Below are 22020 nucleotides of genomic sequence, written 5' to 3' on the forward strand. Positions count from 1 at the left end.
AAATTTGCCACGTTTCAATTTTTTTAATCCTCAAACTTAACAGTGTCAGTTAATTTCAACGTTTTATTTAAAGAACGTAAATTACATAAACTTAGTGGAAAATTCACTGAAATGTAAAAATATTCAATACTAAACCAGTTGTTTGCTGTAGAAAACTATTTTTTTGGTTTACCACGAAAATGAATTTTTTAAGCGCCATAACTACTTAACCACATGTATTTAAATGACGTTCATTCAACATAAAATTGCAAAAGCTCTAGTGTTGCCGTTTTAAGAATGTTGGTGGGATTTAAATGGGTGTAAATAAGAACAGTTGTTTTTGCTCCCAATTTGCATGAAATGAATTCCAAGAGCTGAACCATTTTTTACACAAAATCTTCCACTTTCGGCTTCTCCCATCAGGGGTCGCCACAGCGAACAAGTCGCATGGTAAATTTGGCAATGTTTTACGCCGGATGCCCTTCCTGACGCAACCTTCTCAAACTGGGCTTGGAACCAGCAGAGGTAGAGAAGGGAACAGGGAGCAGCCCGGAGTCGAACTCGGGTTTCACGGATGGAAGGCGCCGCAAACCAGCATGAGCTAAACATATTTTTTACACAAAATAATGTCTCTCAAACATTGTTCACACTTCTCCTTTGCTGAGATAATCCATCCCACCTCATATCAAGATGCTGATTAGTTTAGTTTTTTCTAGACAGCATGATTATTAGACAGGTGGTCCTTATAAAATCCCACTAGATTTTACATAGTTCAAACTTTTTTTTTAAAACTTAAAATGTAGTTTTATATCTAATCCTTTTTGTTTAACACCTGTGGGAGCATCATAATTTTGTTGTGCATACAACGACAATAAAGGAAATTTTGCTTCTAAAATTCACAGGTACAACAAATTTGCAACGTCTTGTTTTATTTGCCTGGGGGGGTCTGGGGACTCATAAACCTGTCATTGTGTCCAACATTTGCCTCCTGCAGTGCAGCACATCTCTTATATAAATAATGTCCATGATGAGAAAATGCCACAAGAGCACAATATTATTATTATTATTATCTGTGAGAAGCGCTCTTTGTTGTTTTTAAGTGACTCTTTAAATGCCAATACATTTCATGTCACCATGTTGTTCTAGGACATAGTTTCTGCAGAGCAGCGGGAGTTCATTAAATTCACCTATTGAGTTGTGGGAGGCTCGGTTGGTGCGTGGTAAGCCCGCCCCCTTTCCCATCATTCATTTGTTTACACTCTCACCTGCTAGCTTACAGCCTGTGTTTATCACACCTCTCACCTCCAACCTAACATTAGCAGTGCAACAAAAGTAGTGAGTAATATTGGAACTATTCCGCCGTACAGTTTTAAGTCAGATGCCAACTCAGATAAAGAAAATTAAGACGTTCATGGACCAAGTCGTCCTTAAGTGGATACATGGTAACGAAGCGGAGTACAGAGCTTGTGGCTTGCTGTGGCAGACACTTTGGTAATTTATGTCTCTGTAACCTAAACCTACAGTTAAATGTTGTTCTACAGAGTTATATAGTTACATTCACTTGCTTGGATCAGGCTCACATTCAAGCTTTTGCCGCGGGTGGCGGTGGAGGGGCGGCGGGATCCACTGTGCATTTTCAACGACTGCTCATTTGACGGCAGTCGGGACGGCGGTGGCGCGCGCCACTTCTTGGAAGGGCCACGTAGCGGAGCCGGTTGTTCTCCGAGGATTGTAACGCACTTTAGCATGTAAGATTTCTGACCCCCCGGATTTTGTTAACAAATACAGATGACAGCACCGGCTTGTGTAAATCGCAAATCTGGAGGGAGCGGAAAAAAGTGCAACCCTGAATAATCTGTGCAACTGCCAACTCTGATTGATTGCGCGAACGCCAGAAGAAGAAGGTCGCTCTCGACGGAGGTAAGCCAGCAAAGAACCCACAACACAAAACAGCGCCGTGTTCCGTCGTGTTCCACGTGAATGACACCCATGGCAGCTGTGGGGAGACGTCCGCGCGGATCTCCGGCGTCCGAAGCAGCGGTAGGAGCGGCGCGAGCTCACCGAGCGCTGACTTTGGCACTGTCTGTGTATGTGTGTGTGTCGAGTTGAGTGGGTTTGTCAGTTCCAGCGCAGGGCAGGGGGTTTTGTTGGGACAGCGGCGCGCAGCAAGAGGGGTACAAACAAAACAAAGCATGACACGGGTCTGTCTATTTAGCTTCGTGCGGGCTCCATGACTGTCATGCATTAAATTCCTTGTGCACAATCGAAAATAAGCGTGACATAATTGCTATTTACTTGACGTTAGCTATTTGGCTAGCTAGCAACAAATCGGACGGTTGCTGGTTAAAAAAGTGAAAGTCTTCTCATCGGGTTGAAAATATTGTGTGTCAGCAAAACTGGTCGTTTGAGGGCTTCGCTTGTGCAAGTGTGTGTGACTATTGTGCACCTAAAGTAACCTGCAGACTGCATCACGAGCTAATGTAGCCGAGTTAGCTTGTCATGTGTACTCAGGTTGGTATCTAAAGACAGTCGCTAGCAAGCTAAGTAGCTTGACCAGGCCTGCTTGTGTTATTCGCTGTACAGTGTTGCCTTTTTAGTGTTAACCCTTTGCGTTCCCTTCTAAAACTGCAGCTGTTTTGATTTTATTCAGAAAATATTGGCAGAACTGCATACGTTTGTATTTTCTGCTCTTATTCGGACATGCATCCTTGTTTTTGCGTCTTTTTAATCGGAGGTGAAATTGACCTGTGTGGGTTTTGACATGCTTATTAGCATGATGGTCCTGTCCAGGAACGAGACAAAAATAATGGGGGGAGGAGTTGACTCCTCAGCCTTTTCGTAATACTCTAAACGATCTGCGTGACCCAAGAAACTGCTCCATGACCCAATTATGAGCTTAGGGGCCAAATACCAACAGAGAGGCCTGCAGTGCCCCTGTGGTGCTCTGCACAGTGAACTGGTCGAAGTCTTATGAGTTTGGACAGTGTAAGGAATTTGCACCTTCACATGGTCCTCCATCGGTTTACAAGGGTCAAGCTCTTTAGTGTCCAGACGAAAGAGGTTGCACAGATTTGATGGGTTCGGGGCGCAAGGTTAAAGAGCCACTCTGATGAGGAGTTTGTTTTTAACATGTTGTTGTGACATTTTTTCTGATTATAGAGGGCATATACAAAGAAAAACGGTGGCGTTGGTATTTTTTTAAATCGGGAGCAGACGAAAAAAGCTGTTTGCAAAAGATTGTATTTGTTGCGTCGAAAATGTGTTGGGCGGGCCACAAACTCTATTCTGATGATGCACTTGTATATGACTAGATCCACGTTGGTCCTCTGTAGGAAGAATTAAGGTGGGCTTACTCCGCGCTAACTTAGAGACAGGTTTCTAATGAAGTACTGCCGCTCTGCTGAAACTGTCTCCTAGAAAACGACACAGGTTTATTGATTTTGGATAAAAACAACATAATCGTAATTAAAAGAGCACTGGGAACACTTTGAAAATAGCTCAGAAGATGATTAAGACGACAAAGGTCTCAACTGTATTGTCACAATAGCCAAAAAGTTGACAGCTTTGGCCCAAAAGTGTTGATTCTGTAGTTAAGTGCTCCCAATAACACTTTTATAATACATATCTGGTTTTGTGACCTGTTTATAAATTAGATAAGTTTTGTTTTCTCAGCACCTTTCTGAAAGTTCTGCTGGAAAAAGTGTTTTCACAACAGGTTTTATTTTTACTTTCAGTGTTCATTGGATTAGTGAAATGGCCCGTCACAGACTGTCATTTTCTTTGTGTGCCAGGATGTGACTTTAAGCTTTATAGCAGTTTTTAAAATGAAGGGTTTCTTGCAGCCACTGCTTTCGGGAGCTCTGACCTCGAAATTTAACAAGTCATTGATATTGAGAGCTCGCCGCTTTACAGCATTCCCACATCAAAGGAGTGCCGCTTTTTCACATTGAGTGAAACCCAAAAATGACTCATCAGTGGTGTTGATAACGGTTATTCAAGTATAGCTAGTCTTACTATGCTTCTTTTTTTTCTCTTTACCTAATCATTACGGTTTGCAACAGCGTGTTGGTTGTGAGGAGCCGTTTAAATAGATTTTTAAATCCCTCTAAATATTATTCTGACGTGTCTGTGCTTGAAAAGGACTGTAAACAGATTGCTTGTTAACGCAGGTCCAGGCTCTTATTTTCTCGTGCCGTTTACATTGCTCTGTCATCTATACACATGATAATCTGCTAGGCTTTGTGTCTAGGACAACCACGTGAGTTAAGTTGCCCTGTCAGTAGCAAGCTCTCCCTCCCCCTGTGATTCTAAAGCTCTCTTCAGTGTTTTTCAGTTCTTAGAGAGGATCCAAGTCGGTGTGCAAAGGACGCAGGTGCCCCCCCCCCCCCCCCCCTTAATGCACCGTATTTAAAAATCTGAGTGGAAGAACAGATCAGTAAAAAGATCAAAATAGAAGAAATGAATATAGGGAATTATTTTCTTCTTGTCGTTACCACTACAACATAAATCTTCCTGATGCAACTTCACTTTGACTTTACATAGGATTTGACCCCGTGACCTTCTGTTTACCAACCCACTGCGCCACACCTCAGGAAGTTTAAAAGTAACGCAAAATTTTTCAAGTTTCAGATGTTATTCTCATATCTTGATTGATTTTTTTTTCTGCAATTAAAAAAAACAGAACAGAAATGTTTTTGGATCTATATTCACTTAAAAATTTATGTTTAATTTATGTTTAACACATAAATATTTACTGTCATATCTTTGCCGTTGTCATAAATTCCTGTGTTTTTCACATTTTCTTTAACATGTTTGCAAACTTTTGCTACAACCTTGAAGATAAACTTGCAAAGTAGATGTTATCTGTGAAGGGAATGTTCAAACACACAAAAGCCTGTTGTTGCAGTATTTCTTTTTGCATTCAGCCGAGGGTTGTTTGTTAACATGGAAGCATAAGAAGTTAGTGAAGATGTTTAAGGGAGGATGTTTGCTGTTTCCAAGAAAGGAAATGCGCCTTTTGTTTTCTGCTCAAAGAGGTTTTCAAGCAAAGCAACCGCCCTCCTGCCTCCTGCACACACCGATCGTTGAGCGGACTGTGGGGGGTCAAGCTGACACCGTTTTGAAGGATGGATGCACACAAAACCATCATTCTACAAATGATACCGTTAATATTCTACAGAAATTCTATTTTTTCAGCATCATTTTGAAATTCTTTCTCATTTAGAATTGTAATGATGGAGAATAAGTAGCACATAAGCTCCACTGTCAGGTAGACCTCCGGTTTCCTGTGGTTGTATTTGCAATACAAGCTCCAGCGTTGTGGTTTACACTACGCTCTCTAACAGTCAATGGGGAAATGTATGCATTTGTGTTGTCTTAAGCAAATGACTAACATCTGCTTGATCAGTGCTTCTCTGGTTATGTCAGCGATGCCTTTTTAAAAGTATTTGTAATAGTCCTTAACGATGCATTTGAGAGACTGAAAAGATATTTTCAGTTGAGGTAAGTTTTTTTTTTTTTTTATAAACAAAGGAAATGTGGACGATTTCATTTCTGATTTTAGATGCAGCGCTGGGATCGTATTTCGTTTGAGCAAAGTTCTCTTGCTACCATCCAGCTTTGAGGTTTACCTTTGGCTATTTCTATGCTGTAAACACGCCAGTCACTTTTATTAACTGAAATTGTGGTTTTTCACTCCAGAAATTAAAGCATCTCTGCATTGTATCTGGTAGTGAAGTGGTTCTTTTGTGGTTTAGAGATATTTAGAAAGCTGAGTTGCTGAAATTGATTTTACTCACGTTTCATTTATGAAAGCCGTTACAACTCCCACAGGCAGAACAGAAACGTTTGTGGGTGGCTGCAGCCGTCACAGCTTGAAACCCGACAGTACGGCTACAGTTTCAGGTCACAGAATCAAAAGAAGCGGAAGAAGCCTTTTAAAATATCATCCTTAATCCTTCTTGTTTGTTTTTTTTTTTAATCATATTTTTCAGGTAATGCACAGTAAATGGCTGTTCAAGCAAGACCGGGGTCCTTTCAGCAGCATCCTATCTGGCCATCAGCTCGCCTTCGCTCACTTTACAGTTTGAAGGACTTAAGGTTGTACTCAGCTAAAGTCCTCAAAGGACGAAAACCGGATTTATAAAAGGAGATTTCTAAGCAAATGGAGCAAGCTTTGGGACATTTTTTATGTCTGTCCAGCGGTTTTTCCTGCCTTGGACATCATGGATGCTCTTTTTGAATCCGGTTGACTGTCACTCACTACCTCGTCCCCTTCTTCCTGTCTCTACAGTAAGGGGGTGGGGGATTGGCTTTGCATCCCCTTCTCCTCCTTGCAGACAAAGCAAGTCCAGCTTGGCACCATAGAACTTTTTTTTTCTTTTTTTTGTTGGCATTGTTCTGTGCTCCCATCCACTTCATTGGGTCTCCATGAAGTCCTGCCAGAGCCTAAAGGAGGAAGTTTCTGTTCCCAGCCTTGGCGGGATGTCACAGGAGGAGGGACATAGGGCTCCAGTGTCCCAGACTTATTTCCATGCTTCCAACCAAGACCTGGAGCTGACGGAAAAGGTGTATAAGAGGGAGGTTGGTGGCAAGCCCTACTCTGTGTTGGTGGACGCAAAAATGGCAGCCAGGGGCTCCATCGGAGATCACAGTCTGGGTCAGCTGTCCTCTCAACATGTCCCCCCACAGCATCAGCAGTACTTCAGAGAGGGAGGGGTGGGACAGGAGGCGGGAGCACAGGGGTCGCATACAGGCAATGAAACGTCCACTGATGACACTGACAATGATGATGAAGACGATGTAGATGAGGAGGGCTATAAGCGTGAGCAGATCATCGTGGAGGTTAACCTGAACAACCAGACGCTCCATGTTTCCAAAGGAGACAACAAAACTGGAACCTCAGCAGACGACTCGGAGAGACCTGGAACTGATGAAGACGATGAGGGGGAAGAAGAAGAGGATGACGAGGAGGATGAGGACAGTCCTGTTGAACAAGAAGAAGAAGAAGACGACGACGAGGAAGAGCTCGGGAGTCCAATTATACGGTCGAAAAGAACCCGCAGAGGTGCCGGCAGCTTATCCGCCACCAACCAGCCACGGAGGAAAAGCCTCCGAACAGCTCTGAGTGCTGCCAGTGCTGGAATGACCACCAGGGGGCGACGAAAGCACATCGAGTCTCCAAAGAGCAAGCGAAGGTCAGCCAGGGCAGCATCTTCTCCTGCTGGTACCACAGTGGGAGGAGGGAAGTCTGAAATGGAGGAAAAGGAGATGTTGGCATGTGAAAAGTGTCCAAGAGTCTTCAACACACGCTGGTACCTGGAGAAGCACATGAACGTCACCCACAGGCGCATGCAGATCTGCGACAAGTGCGGCAAGAAGTTTGTCTTGGAGAGTGAGCTGGCACTTCATCAGCAAACGGACTGTGAGAAGAACATCCAGGTAATGCAAAGCTCAGTCACTTGTTTCACCCTAAAGAAGTGTTGTGTCAACATGAGGCAGTTGAATACATTTAAGTTTTTTAATTGTTTTGATAAATGGAGTTTTTATCCGTGCATCCGTGGATTTCTCCAGGCACTCTGGCTTCCTCCCACACTCCAAAAACATGCCTCATAGGTTCAGGTCATAGGTGTCTCTAAATTGTCGTGAGGTGTGCATGTGATTGTGCGTCCCTGCAACAGACTGGCTGCCTGTTCAGAGTGAACCGCCTCTTCACCCAACAGTAAGGAGGGTGACTCCAAAAGGGCTCTAAAGATGGATGGAAGGTTTTGATAGATTATTCTATTCAGTTGCATAATTTATTAATGACTTGCTTCTGACATTAGTCACTTTTTGACTTTCATTTTTTATTTCAACAATATGTTTAGGTTTTTAGAGATATAATGTCAAATAAAAGAAAAATTCATCACATGCTGAATCTGAAACTACCCTCTACATATTGCTCTAAAGTGGTATTATGACTGTCCTACAAAAAAAGCTGTATGAAAGTTTGATTTGAATACTTTTCTAAGAAAGTTAGATTATTTCATCTCATTGTATTTGGCTCTTTTGCAAAAGGAAATGCTGAAATGCTAAAACTATTTTAGCTAAGAATGACGAAGGTTCAACACTTTACTGTGAGAGTTTTCTTGAAGGGCAATTAACAAAAGCAGAGGTGGCTAAAAAACGGTGAGATAACTTTCAGTCCAAATGAATGAGGATATCTGCATTGGTTTAATAGAAAAGGAAGCTTTATTCTCAAAATGAGAGAAAAAGAAAAGAATTGGCGAGCCGGCAAAAAGGCATGGTAAAATTCTTTCTCTGACATCCATGAGAGCAAAAGTAACTTTTTGACACTTCACTGCTTTTTCTATGTTGACACAGATTTGTGTTCTTGCTGTTTTGATATGAAAGAGCGTTTCAGCAGTGATTTTTTTTTTAAAGCATCCTAAATGTTCTGCAACATGCTCAACATTTTTATGAATCCATTCTGACATCTTTTGTATTTTTATTTGCACCTATTTTCAATCAGTTCCGTAGAAAAATCCCAATTCTCTGTGATTCAATTTACTCCCAGAAGAGGGCGCCAGAGTTTAATAGCAGTTTTCATGGTTCTCATTGCTTGATTGTCTTTTGTTGCTTGTATTCCAGTGTGTTTCCTGCAACAAGTCCTTCAAGAAGCTGTGGTCGCTGCATGAGCACATTAAAATTGTGCATGGTTATGCAGAGAAGAAGTTCTCATGTGAAATCTGTGAGAAGAAGTTTTACACAATGGCTCATGTCCGTAAGCACATGGTTGGTAAGTTGGGTCTGTGTATTTTTATGGTGTTCCCATCCTCCTTCGTGACCTTAATCCCTGCGGAATGAGCCACCAGAGTTTTTAAGTCCTAACAGCTCCATATTCACAAGCACTTGGTTTAGATGTCACACGCTTTTATTAACATGTATTCAGAGGTTGCTTTCTTGGATTTGTCTCTGGAGCATGATGATCTCTACATTAGCTCTTACATCACCCCTGGCCTTGTTCAAGTGTGTTTTCATTTAAAAAAAAAACACCATTGTTTTTTGCCAGGTATCTGCTTCTCTTTGATCAGTCTCTTCCTCCATCTGCAGCTCACACAAAAGACATGCCATTCACCTGCGAGACATGCGGGAAGTCATTTAAACGCAGCATGTCTTTAAAAGTTCATTCTCTGCAGCACTCGGGGGAGAAACCCTTCCGCTGTGAGGTGAGGCGCTCCTACCATGGTTTTTCTAGCTGTTGTGGGTGGGTGGGCTTCAGATGTGTGCTGTTCTCCACACTCCAGATGTTTTCCACATGAAAGAAATGGACTGTGATTTAACATTAGGCCACAAACATGATGACTCCTTTTTAAAAACCCACTCTGATCATCTTTTGATCTATCCGTCAATTGTTGTTTTTAGGCAAACTCCATTAACCCTCACTCCCCATCACCCAAAACCCAAGAGCTATCAGTTCACACTCCCTCCTGCTAGCTTACAGCCCCTCATACCTCTAACCTGACATTAGCGTTGAAACAAAAATAGTGAGCAATATCGGAGCCATCCAGTTGCACAGTTTTGAGTCGGATTTCAGCTCAGATGAGGAAAACAAAGACAAACGTGGATCTACAAGTGGATGCCTCAGAGCTTATGGCCCACCCAGCATGTTTTCTACGTCACAAAAACAATAGCTGCGTTTAGATGGACAAAAGTAACCGGGATGAACCCCTGATGGGAAGAAAAATGCGTCGTGTAAACACGCCAGTCGGAATACTTTCACCTGATCAGACTCGTTCGGATCAAAATTTCTTTGCGATCAAGACAGGTGGGTTATGCCGATTGTTGATCCGATCGTTGTGCATGTAAACCGTTCATTCCCATCGTGGGTCACTACTACTCTGGTTTTACGTCATGCATAGACGGTGTTTCGATCCAGAGAAGGACCAACCGACAGGACCGACCGGCTGCTCCGATAAAATGATGAGCGCTTCATAATAACCATAGCAATAACAAAAGCACGCTTAGAAGATCATCTCGCATATTACCGAGCTGCCACACACATGTATGTGGCAGCTTGGCTTGTTTACAGCGGGACACATTTCCTCTTCTGTTATTTTAGAGAGAAGTGCGCATGTGCAAATGATTTATTCTGACCGAAAGTGTGTCCCATGTAAACGTTTGTTATAATCGTCTGCTCTTGATTCACAACGAAGAAATACTCAGAAATGCAATTTTGAGCTAAATTTTCTTAGCGTGTCCTCCACCATCAGTAAAATTCCACAAGAAAATGTTTAAAACACTAGTTGGCATCAGAGTGGGTCTTTAAAATCTAAATAAAATGCAAAAGAATACAAATAAAACTTTGAATACTTAACCTATTGGTGCTCCTCTTTTAAACTATTTAATTAACGTAGTTCATATAAAATCAAACATTTGAGTTTTTTTTGGTGCATTTCTGCACTCTTATGTCCAGAACCTTCACCAGGCGATCAGATTTGTGTGTGTGGTACTTTTCCAGTCATTGTTGCGGGTGCAGCTTAGCTCTTACCTCCTTACAGGATTAAATCTCACTGCAGTAGATGAAGAAAAGTGTTCTGTTGTCAACACTTCCAATTATAAATGCGTTTGCGTTTTATCATCCCATTTATCTTAACCGTCTCTGACTGGAGGAGGCAGGAGTGTTGATGAAGGGGGTGTTTTGCTCCTTCCACAGGCATTTTTGATGTAGCAAAGAGAACATTTGAATGGGTGGAGTTCCTCTAATTAAATGTTTGAAGTTATCCCACACTCTATAATGTCAGTGTGTGCTTTTTAAGGGGTCTTTTAACATATAGCCTGTTAATCTTTGTGGCCTTACCTTGATGAACCACAAGCTTTTTTTTTTGTTTAATCAGGTAGGGCCTCAGGAAAAAAAAAAGAAGCAGACTGAGAAAGATTTGCAGGTCAAACATACAGTGTTTGTACTGTGTTTAAGTAGGCCAGTGGAATTATTAGGAAACTATTATACAGCCCTTGATAATCTGTTATTTATTCAGTTTTATCTCTAAAATCAGTCGATTGCAAACGTCAGGAAAACGATGGGAGATTTTAAAACCACCTCACTAGTTTATGAAGTGAAGTTCTTTTTCGTCTTGAGATGTATCTTAAACGTGCTCGTTTCTTCATCTGTGTTTGTAACAAATTGCTATATTTGCATTTCCCGCCAATCTCTGCGGCAGAACTGCGACGAACGGTTCCAGTACAAGTACCAGCTGCGCTCCCACATGAGCATCCACATCGGACACAAGCAGTTCATGTGCCAGTGGTGCGGAAAGGACTTCAACATGAAACAGTATTTCGATGAGCACATGAAAACGCACACAGGTGAGAGCAAAGTTTGGCCTCCAGCTTGAACCAGTGAATCGATATGTAATCTTTGGTAAATAAAGCAGTGACACGGATGGACCCAAAGTACAACGCTGATGCTTTCCTCCAGAACTGATGGGAGCGAGGCGTTTGAGGCCCTTTTGAAGTGATATTTTTGATGTTCTAAGATTCAGTTATGGTTGTCATTCGTGACCCTTTTATCAAGATAAATAAAATAAACTGGGGAATTTTCCTTTTGTTGACAACAAGATGGATAATTTATAAATGTATGAACTCACAGCCATCCAGGCGTGTCCTATAAAAAGATTTTTTTTTTTGCAATGAGAGAGATGTTTACCATCAAAAAAGAGCTTTGCATATATTTCTGCTTTTAATGACTACCCAGTCACATGTAGTTTTTTTTTTTTTCTTCATCCTTCTGGCTTTCTGTCCACACTGCACTACTATTTCCAAGAACAAACTGAGCAGTGATGTCGTGGGTGGACACACCACACTCACTCGGTTATATTTGTGATGTGTAATTACGCTACCCTCTAGTCTTCTTACATTTACCGACAAATTTAGCCTCATCCAGGAGGAGACACACCCAGCCGTGCTCTGTAATAGACGGCATAAACGGCATGCAGCTGAAGTCTGGGTTACTGATGCTGGATTCCCAAAGAGTGAATGCAACAGTTCCAGACTCCGGTGCATTAGCTGTCACCTTTTGAAATTCACTTGGTGTGGAGGAGCTTCACACATAACATGCCAGAATAAGAGCCCTTCAGCAGACTGTTAATAGATGGCTGTGTGGGTGGCAGCGGGCACAATCGGTGGCTCCGTAGAGGGAGGTTAATGAGAGCGGCATTCCAACCGAGCCGCTGTTGTTCACTTTCACATCTTCTCTGCTCAAAGTGTGAATTGTAATGGCTTCCTGCAGGCTGAGTGGGTTGACAGTAAAGACCTTTAATTCAAGATGGCAGGGTATTTGCATTTTTACAACAGAACTGTAAAAGGAATATTTCTGAAAAGCTGATTATTTAAAGTTTGTAGATGGCACATTTTACAGAAAAAGCTTTGGCGTCATATTACTTTCCATCTGTGCCTGTAATGTTTTTATTTTCCTTTTTAAAAACGACCATATTTTCCACAGTATAAAGCACACCTAAAAGCCTTAATTTTTTACAAAAAGCAATAGTGCACCTTATAACTTTGAGCGCCTCGCATGGATTAATTCATGTGTAGCGAGTTCAAGGACATGCTGAATGTGGGTTTTTGAATGAGCTTTCAGTGTTAACACTGGACTGTAGCTACTGTACCTGATCCTAGTGCATGTACTCCCATTTGGAAGAGCCTTAGTGCCAAATGTCAAAGTGGTGCAAACCGTTTGAGTCTTGCTCCAGGCTTTTTCTTCCACAGCTCTATTCTGACACACATTCCGACCAGGCACAAGCCACCATTATTAATTTCTCCGTGATCAATTTTCATTTTGCCAACCCTTCTTTGGAAAAGGACACACATTTTCGCCACTACAAACCAGAGAACACTTTGTACGTTGAGGCCAAAAATGGACTTGGAAACTTTTGAAGCTGCACAGTTTTGAACGCAGAAGCTGAAACGCTCATTTACGTCCACTGGAAGCAAAAACTAGCGGGTTCTCACGTTGAGACAACATAAAGTGAGAGAGGAAGAGTCTGCAATGCCAGCATCACCCCCAGTCGGCTACACACACAACAATCGGCAACAATCGGCTAACACACACACACACACACACACACACTTTCCCCACAGAGCTAACGGTGATCATCTAAACACTTACCATTTTCTATGCACGGTATACAAATCCATCTCTGCATAAGTTTGGAAGTTGTTTGTTTTCATGGGTGTTAAATGAGTCAACATAACCTAAATTATACTCCAAATGACCCCCGTCTACATGGGAGGCAAGCCTCTATCATAGAAGGCTTCATTCTGTTGGTCAAAGAGTTAAAGGGCTCTGTTTGATTGGTCAAATGTGTAAAAGGCTCTATTTGATTAGTTCCTCATGCTACCATTAGATCTTTTTAGCTTGTGTTTTTAATATTTAAGGGAACCATTTATCGCACCATTTACGCCATTTTTTGCAATATATCACACAGGATGATAATGCGATGACAATACATTTTCATTTTATTGTGCAGGCCTGTAATGAAGTCTGACGACCTATTGCTGATTCTTTTGACTTGCTTAATGCGCCTTATCATTCGGTGCCCCTTACAATCTGTTCCACCCTTTGGTGCGGGAAATAACTTTGAACCATTTTTTTCTGTGCAGGGGAAAAGCCGTTTATCTGTGAGATCTGTGGGAAGAGCTTCACCAGCCGCCCCAACATGAAACGCCACCGCCGCACTCACACGGGCGAGAAGCCGTACCCGTGCGACGTGTGCGGCCAGCGCTTCCGCTTCTCCAACATGCTCAAAGCGCACAAAGAGAAGTGTTTCCGGGTGACCAGCCCCGTGGTTCTCCAGACTAGTGGACCTCCCGTGCCTGTCCGCATCTTTACAAATGCCTTCTCCTCTTCCTCCTCCACCTCCGGCCCCGGGCCCTCTGCTGTCACCCCGGCCACCACCTCGGCATCTTTGGGTCTCAGCCCGTCAGGGGGATCCATTTCTCCCCCGGGCCCTGTTGGACACACCTTTTCCCATGTGCCGCTTCACTCGGCCCCCTCCCTACATCATTCCCATCTCACAACAACCCAGCAGCACCTCGCAAGCACACCGCAGCCTGCCCACCATCACCTGGCTGTCCCCCCGGTCTCCCACCTGCCCCCACCCCCGGCTCTTTTTAAGAGCGAGCCCCTGAATCACTGTGGGCACGAAGACAGCAGCTACCTGCATCACATGAACCCACATGACAAGGGGCCCGGAGCTCCACAGCACCACTAAACTGCTCATCAGGCAGCACCAACACTTCGCCTTGTATCTCATCGTCGCATAGTCTGTCTGTTTGTTTCCTGCAGGATCCTGAACACCTGGACACCTAGAGGAGGATCTGTGTGCAGCAGAGGCGGCACACGGACAGAGCCCAGTACTCTAACACTGTAGTGATGTTTAAGCTGGCGCTCATTGTGCAGCCTAACTAGAAAGAACTAATTCCTAAAGTAATGACGTATCTATTCTGTTTTGATAAGAGTGCTGACCCAAAAATGCAGGCTTCTCTTTTTGTGGACATGCCTTTCTTCTGTCAAATAGATTTATCTAAAGCTAAACAAATCTGTGAATGTTCAAAAAGGTTCAAACTAATGCCCCCCTTCCGGTGCAGATGTTCAAGTAAAACCTCCGTTTTATAACCGAAGAACCTTCACCGTTTTCTTCTCACTGGCATTTCGGTGTGGACGGGTTTGAACGACCTATTATCAAACGCTGCTGATGGAAGACAACATACGTATTCTGTTCCTCAAAGATTTGTTTAGCTCTATTTTTTTTTTTATTCAAATGTATTCAAAGTAACACATTCAGTCAGAACTTGACATTTCTGTTCAGGTCCTTCCCATAGCAATATTCCAAGCATCTTTCAGTTCAACCAAAACCTCTGGGCCTACAGAAATGTGTCATGAATGTTTGAAACAGGTTCTACCTGAGCCCTCTTCTGTCTGAAGGCCAAGACCGAGGCTTTCATTCACAGGAGCAACAGCAGTAGGGCGAGATGCAGTGCCATAGGTTGGAGGGGTGTACAAGAAAATAATGTCAAATGTTCTGGGGTTTTTTTTTTAAACCAAGACCAGGTTTGAGGTTCATGTGGTGCTTTCCATTCCAGTAGATAATATATTTCCTCATTTTGCTTTCACCTTTGACTTTAAAAAGTATGGAACTCTGGTCGTGCAGGATCTATTTCGGCTTTCCTCGCTGCCGTTTGGTTCGAAAACGCCTTGGGGTTGACTTCAGTCAAACGGGATGCGCCCCCCCAAGCAAACGCAACTTTAAGCACACAAGCAAAACAAAGACTGCAGCGCCACTGATGCCCCTGCGGGGATCAGTGCCACCTCAGCTTTCAGTACTGTTAGTTGTACAGTTATGGATGAGCTACTGCCACTGTGAGAGGCCGGACACGTGGCCCCGTCGGGATTTACCCCACCTTCCTTCGCTGCTGTTCAAATAATACGGGTTTCCATGTTAAAGGTCATCCCACACACACTCACAGTAAGCCCAGCTGGGACCTTAAAAGCTCTTACTGGGAAGTTATGCATTTTCCTTTCAGCCTATATTCCACGGTTTGGGGTGTTTTTGACCCTCTGTACTGACATCCTTTGATCCCACAGAGAAGCGCGTGGCTAAAGCTCTTGAATGTTGCCTAAAGGGGAACGTGTTCTCTGATTATTCACTCAGTTTGAAAGTATTGAGTGGCTCTGTCGCGTCAGTCTGTTGTTAGCACCTGATAGGATCATCGGGAAAGGAAGAGGGTGACTTTTCCAGTGATCGGCTCACATGTGATCAAAGCAGTGGCGTGAATGATTCACCCAGATTGGAGGTGTGTTTTAAGGAAGTGTGTGTTCGCTTTGATGAGTTTGGTTGTCTCTAGTGCTCTTTCTACCAAAAGCTGCTTTTACAGAGTGCCCCATCATCGTGTGTATTTGGGGACTACCTGAGACGGACATAGCAGTAAATTGGCCTCACGAGTTTAGTCCTTCCTTTTTCGATTGGAGAGCTGTGATCATCCTGCCAATTCTGTGGGTCTTAATGCTGCTGCAATACTCGCTGGTTCCAGTCCTCTCGTTTTCTGCTGTGATTCAGCATTTTGCAGTATATGGATCTCTATTTTAAAATTTTAAAGCCTTTTCAGTTGTGTGTATTCTCTGCACTTTACTGCTGCGTGGGAAGGGGCGCAGGGAAGGGGGGGAGGGCTTAACCATGCGTTGTGGAAAAGAGTGCAGTTGTGGCTGCATGGGGAAGGGTGGAGGCGCTTACCTTTGAGTGGATGTTTTTAGGCAAGGAAGGAAGGAGAATCACAGGTGGAGGTGGGTAGTGGGAAAGAGACCATAGCAAATGAAGGACATTTTCTTTTCTTTTTATATTGTCAAGCGTTATATTTCATAAATAATCATTTTCTTCAATCCAAATTAAAATGATGCTCCTCCTCCTGCTTTGGCTTCTTGACACTAGCCCCTCCTTGCAATGTCTTAAAGAACTATTTTTTCACCTTTTTTTCCGTTTGTTGGGGTATTTTTTTCTGTTCCATCGTGTCCCGTCTGGTCTCTGTTCGCCGAATGATTCTCCTCCTCCTTTCTTTGTGATATAGAATGCACTTTCTACTAAAATCCTTAAGTAGTTAAGTAAAAAAATAACATTGTATATTCTTTAAAGAGGTTTTAAAAATCATTATACTTTCCCCTTTGTATTTTTAACCACTTAATGTAGCATTGTGTATTTTATTATTGTATCTGGTACAAAAAATGTGCAGCATTATAATGTCTTGGTTTGTCTTTTGTTTGTATCTTCTTTGAAAACTGATGAGAGAAGTGAAAAAGTTGGGCCTTTTTTTGATAATGTACATTTAACTGACTGCTAACTTTGAGAAGTAAAAGAAAAGTAGCCATGATGATTGCATCTCGGAGTGTTTTTATTTATTTAAAAAACAAAGAGGGGGCTGAGCGCAGCGTGGGGCTGATTGAGGGGAAATTTCAGATTCGAGTTTCTGATTGTTGCAACATATTTGTGCACAATTTCTTTTAGTTTTTTAGGTTGTTGCTACATCAATCTGGCCCAGCTTTCTTTTGACTTTGGTGATGAGAAGAGTAATATTCTCTTTTAGTGTTTTGTGAAGGCAATCTGACTTCTTTCAAATAGTTTAAGCTGCCTGAGGTGAAAGTGTATAGTCTCCTGTCGTCATGTGGGACTCCTCTTGGGCCACATTAGGACTTTACCTCTTTCATGCTTTGCCCTTCATCTCCATTAATGGGCTGTAATAATCCTGTAAGAGAGCAGAGCATTCTGATGGGTAACAGCAAAATGTGAGTCAGCCCTGGCGAGTGGGTGGTCAGGTAGCAAGGCTCACTTCATGAGCCGGGGGAGATAATAACACACCGTCTGAACATCTCCATTCCCATTTGAGTTTGAAAATAGTCTGCTTCCCCAGCTGTTAGTCATTAAGCCGTGCGGCGTAGAGGAGGGAGGAGGCTTTGTCTGTCAGCGGGCAGATAAAGAGAGGAGGGCCTCACATCGTGTTTTCAGTCAGAAGCTGCATGCACTTCATTAATCAGTGAAGCTTCATCTTTCTATGGATGCTTCACTGTAGTTAAAACAATTAAAAGAATCCCTCAGATTAAAGCTATACAAACAATGTGATGAAAGTATTTTTTTTAATGAATAATCTTAATACTTTAGCCGCAGAACAACTGAATATTTTCCTATGCGTTGGTTTAAAACAGTTTCTTACATTCAGGATTGTAATTTTGCTTTAAGTAAACATCAAGTGAACCAAAAACAGAAACTTCTTTTTTTGACCTGCGCAGTAAGAGGTATAATCAGGAAGCAGAATATTTGCTTTTCATAAGGTCTCTCTCTCTCTCTCTCTCTCTCTGGGCTGCTTCACTTTCCTCCCACAGTGTCATTCTCCTGAAAGGCGCCGTGAACGCGCAAAGGCTGCTATTAAGTGGGTTGGTCTGAAAGCGCGGGCACGCTCACCGCGGTTTGGAGGCGCACATAAAAGTGCGTCAAACGCCGGCCGGTCCGCGGAATTCTGCCTCCTCTCTGAGACTGGACCGGACTTGATCGACAACCAGGAGCAGAACCAGAGCTGGTGATCCATTCATGTTGTTTTTTAAAGCCCGATGCAGATTTTAGACGTTGATATTCTGCTGCTAATCTGGACTAAGAGGCTGTTTTTTTATTTAGAAATTATTTTATCGCAGACAGATTAACTTGTTAACTAGTTGTTTTCTAAACATGTTTTTGCTTCATTAAATGTTTAATATTGCGTAATTACGCATTGAAAAGATGCTCCCAGGTGGCTGCATAGTATTTCCATACCATTTTGGGCGCATATTTAGTCTTAAATCCGCTAAACTGGGTCTGTAATCGTGTAATGATGGACATAATCAGCGTTTCAGGCCACTGCATTTCATAATTTTTCGGTTTTTCTCAAATTCAAGCTTAATTTGGGGCGCCGTGTGGCATTCTTTTTCATAAACCAAGTGATCCACCTCTCCAAAAATCCTAATGTTTCGCCCCTCATTGGTGGGCTCGTCTCATTCTGAAAAGGTTCCTTATCCGTTCACAGCAGGTGGTTTTCTGGATGCGTCCATAATTTTGGTATCTATAGAAAACCTGATGAAACCTAAGGGTAGATTCTCCTTTCTAACGCATCCATCCTCTTATAAGGAGTTTTCCAAGTCTTCCTTCTGTGTTCCGCCTTGCGTGGGATGCTGTGGGAAGTGTTTGGATGTTTGGCAACAGGTTCGCATTAGTCAGGCGTGGGTTTGAGTTTTCAACCGTTGTTTTGTCCCACCTCACCTTCCAGGCGCAGAGGAGCCCTTTGGTCCACGCGCGCAGACGTAATGGCCTCTCACTCAGCTCGCATCTGTCCCGACAAACGCTTCCTCATCTTCTTCGACTTCGATGAGACCATCGTAGATGAAACCAGCGATGATATGGTGGTCCAAGCCGCCCCGGGGCAATACCTGCCCGGCTGGCTGAAGGACACCTACCAGCCCGGCCGCTACAATGAGTACATGCAGCGCGTACTGGCTTACCTGGCGGAGCAGGGGGTCACCGAGTGCGACATCCGGAGCGTGATGGAGAAGATCCCCGCCACCCCCGGCATGCCCACGCTCTTTCAGTTCCTTCGTAACCGGCCCCCGCAGGACTTTGAGGTGGTGCTCGTGTCTGACGCCAACACCTTCTTCATCGAGTCCTGGCTGCGACGCGCCGGCGCGCGCCAGCTCTTCCATAGGATCTTCACCAACCCAGCCACCTTCAACAAGGATGGCAGGCTGGTGATGCGCCCCTTCCACTCCCACGACTGCCAGCGGTGTCCCGACAACATGTGCAAGCAGGTGGTCGTCAGGGACTACGTGGCACGCAGGACGCAGGAGCGCGGGCGCCCGTTCCAGAGGGTCTTCTACGTGGGGGACGGAGCCAACGACTTCTGCCCGGCCCTCTCCCTCGGACCACGAGACGTGGCCTTCCCACGAAGGGACTTTCCTATGCACCGGCTGATCACAGAGACCCACGAAGCCATGCCCGGGGAGTTCAAGGCGGTCACGGTCCCGTGGGTCAGCGCAGAGGAGGTGGTGCAGCGCCTGAGGAAACTGGCTGCGGAGTAGGAGATCCGGAGGCAAAAAAGCAGAAAATGAAACTTAAAGAAAATATAATAAAAAAAAAACATTATTGTTGAAAGCAATAACCCTATTACAGATGTATTGTTTTAAAGTGTAAATTCAAATTTCTCATGGTATGTTCATGCGCAATGGAAATGAAGGAATCGGATTGAGCAAAAACACTCATAACAATCTGAATAAAATAACTGGTGTGAGCCAAGTAGACGGGTTGACAGGGTTTTTCTAAGCAATAAACATTTCAATAATGATTAAGCATCACCAATGAAAAGTTGTGGCAGTTTGTTGGATTTTTTTGTAATTATTTGCATTAAATATGACTGATTAAGGATTCCACTGACAATGGGCATTAAAAACCATGGAGTCTGTAATAATGTGCGTTTAGTGTCTCATCTAGTGATGTTCTTTTGTCACATTCATTGTTTTGTCTTCACTGTGTAGGCTTTGCCTATACTGAAAAATGCACCAGCAGGAATAAAGCCATAAAGAAAACCCTGTCTGTGTCTGAATGATTACACTCACATTACCCTGACACAACTAATGGAGCTATTAAAAGCAAAATTAAGTTTGATAACAAGAAGAGACTTTTGTAGTTAATTATTTATTTTTCCCATTTTGCTTGTTTGGAAGTAATTTAGTTCATAGGATATTACCTGTGTTTATTACAACTACAAAGTTTCCACAAACTGTTAATTTTTAATTAGTTTTTTTAGACCCCTTAATAAGGAAGTTGCATTTATTTAATTTAAAAATGATAAGGTCCATAAAACCATGTTGAACAACATTTATCTTCTGCTTTACAGCTAATAATTCGTTCTTGGGCACATGTCCAAATCTCTTTATGAACATTAAACACACTGATGCTTATTTCCATCTAGGTTTTCCTGAGGATAACTCACCAAGAAATTGTTAAAGCAGCTCAGAAACCTTGAATAATTCTACCACACAAGAGCACAATCCAGTGTAGCGGTGGGAAACTCCTGGCTTCAAGGCCCAGGCAGTCTGCATGTTTTCCAGATTTCCTTTTATCGTACTCCTTGATTTTTCTGGACCAGGTGGGTTCAGCCATTTGGAACATGCCAGAGAACAGTGTGCAGGAGTGCAGCCCTTGGCCCCCATCGCTGATCTGGTGCTTTCATATGCAGGTCCCAAATCAAGAGGCTTGTATCGGGAAGAGCATCAAACATAAAACCAAATGTAAATAATCTGTGCAAAAAAACCAATACAAACGTTCAAACCAGATTGGTCATGACCCAGGTTAACAAAAAAAAAAAAAAAACTGCCACCGGTGCAACAAAGCAGCAGAGCAATGGAAACTGGATGACTGTTAGTTAAAGAAGAGACGAAAGGGGTGGTTGATAGAAAATGACAGGCAGGAGTGAAGGATCAAGGACTTAGTAGGGAAGTTGAACATTGGGAATTTTATATGGAAAAGTAGGGAGTTGATTGACATGAAAGAAGCAAGGTGGACATCCTGTATGTTGAAGACAAAGATAGAAAGAGACCACAGCTTAAAGACTGGAAGCAGGTTTGAGCTTTTTTTCTTCCTTCGTGGATGGAAAGAGGAATGGAGGAAGAATGATTATAAAGAAGGACTTTGCGAAATATTTTCTGGAAGTGACCAAAGTGTCAGATAAGAGACAATCGTAGTAGCAATTGAATGTTGTTTGGCTTAAGGTTGTGTCCCACTGCCGCTAAGTACAATTTGCACATTGTCCAAAGGTGAAAATCATGATAGAGCTGTGAAATTTTCTCACAAAGAATCACATCTTCTCTTACTTTTTCCATGTTTATTCACATAAGACCAGTTTTTATATGTCATGTGTGAATATACGTGGAAAAAGTAAGACAAGTTGTGGTCTTTGCCACTAAAAGTTGTAGTCTCTGCAGAAGACTTTCACAGATGTATCACGAAGGAACCACGTTAAAACCATGGAAGAAGTATGAATAAACCACGCAAAGAACATGCAAATCCGCAGTTCATTGAATCTCCCCGCATAGGGAGATCTGCAAGAAGGGACAATCGCTTCTCCAGAGACGCATCCGGCCCCCTCACACGATCTGCCTTCCGCGAGACCTGAGCATGAGACCTAGACTCAGTAGACTGCTGGAGGGGTGATTTACCCGTCACACATGCAGCCAATGGTATATGAATAATGTGTAATTTTTGACCTGTTTGCAATATTTTGTATCATTTTTGTTATTAATTCTTTTTCTGCTTTGAACATTGGACATATTTGAGCTGCAGTGTATTCTGCCAAATCACAAAGTTTGAGTTCTTTTGACTATAGCCTAAAGGCCTAATACATTGTATTTGTGATCAAGCTAGCTTTGTAAATAATTTGAATTCCTGTTTTTCATACTTCAATCCAGTAATAAAAATATGCTAAAATAAGTTACAAATA

At 42.9% G+C, this 22020-nt stretch overlaps 2 protein-coding genes across 4 annotated transcripts; both read left to right on the plus strand.

The window, feature by feature from the left end:
- The first annotated feature begins 1403 nt into the window (after window positions 1-1403).
- On the plus strand, window positions 1404-16878 carry znf652 (zinc finger protein 652). 3 transcript variants are annotated; one of them, XM_078951804.1, is made up of 6 exons: window positions 1404-1470; window positions 5973-7419; window positions 8608-8755; window positions 9070-9185; window positions 11178-11322; window positions 13618-16878. In XM_078951804.1, the coding sequence occupies exons 2-6, from the start codon at window positions 6409-6411 to the stop codon at window positions 14226-14228; spliced, it is 2031 nt and encodes a 676-aa protein (XP_078807930.1). In that variant the 5' UTR covers window positions 1404-1470; window positions 5973-6408; the 3' UTR covers window positions 14229-16878. The 3 variants fall into 3 exon arrangements, with proteins under 3 accessions (XP_078807930.1, XP_004071605.1, XP_011476220.1); XM_004071557.5 differs by lacking the exon at window positions 1404-1470 and adding an exon at window positions 1552-1899; XM_011477918.4 differs by lacking the exon at window positions 1404-1470 and adding an exon at window positions 1884-2019.
- phospho1 (phosphoethanolamine/phosphocholine phosphatase 1) lies at window positions 16872-20107 on the plus strand. The gene is made up of 2 exons (XM_011477917.3): window positions 16872-18078; window positions 18799-20107. Exon 2 carries the CDS (start codon window positions 18836-18838, stop codon window positions 19601-19603), a length of 768 nt encoding a protein of 255 aa, XP_011476219.3. The 5' UTR covers window positions 16872-18078; window positions 18799-18835; the 3' UTR covers window positions 19604-20107.
- The last annotated feature ends 1913 nt before the right edge of the window (window positions 20108-22020 follow it).

The sequence above is a fragment of the Oryzias latipes genome, chromosome 8 (assembly GCF_053564925.1).
Source record: "Oryzias latipes strain Hd-rR chromosome 8, Olatipes_Hd-rR_3.1".
NCBI classification, from domain to species: Eukaryota; Metazoa; Chordata; class Actinopteri; order Beloniformes; family Adrianichthyidae; genus Oryzias; species Oryzias latipes.

What these genes read in the sequence shown, in the direction of transcription:
- phospho1 (XM_011477917.3), top strand. Translation starts at nt 18,836, where the DNA reads ATGGCCTCTCACTCAGCTCGCATCTGTCCCGACAAACGCTTCCTCATC.
- znf652 (XM_078951804.1), top strand. Translation starts at nt 6,409, where the DNA reads ATGAAGTCCTGCCAGAGCCTAAAGGAGGAAGTTTCTGTTCCCAGCCTT. An exon ending in TGTCCGTAAGCACATGGTTG is followed by an intron (nt 8,756 to 9,069) that starts GTAAGTTGGGTC and finishes CTCCATCTGCAG; the next exon opens with CTCACACAAAAGACATGCCA. An exon ending in GCACATGAAAACGCACACAG is followed by an intron (nt 11,323 to 13,617) that starts GTGAGAGCAAAG and finishes TTTTCTGTGCAG; the next exon opens with GGGAAAAGCCGTTTATCTGT.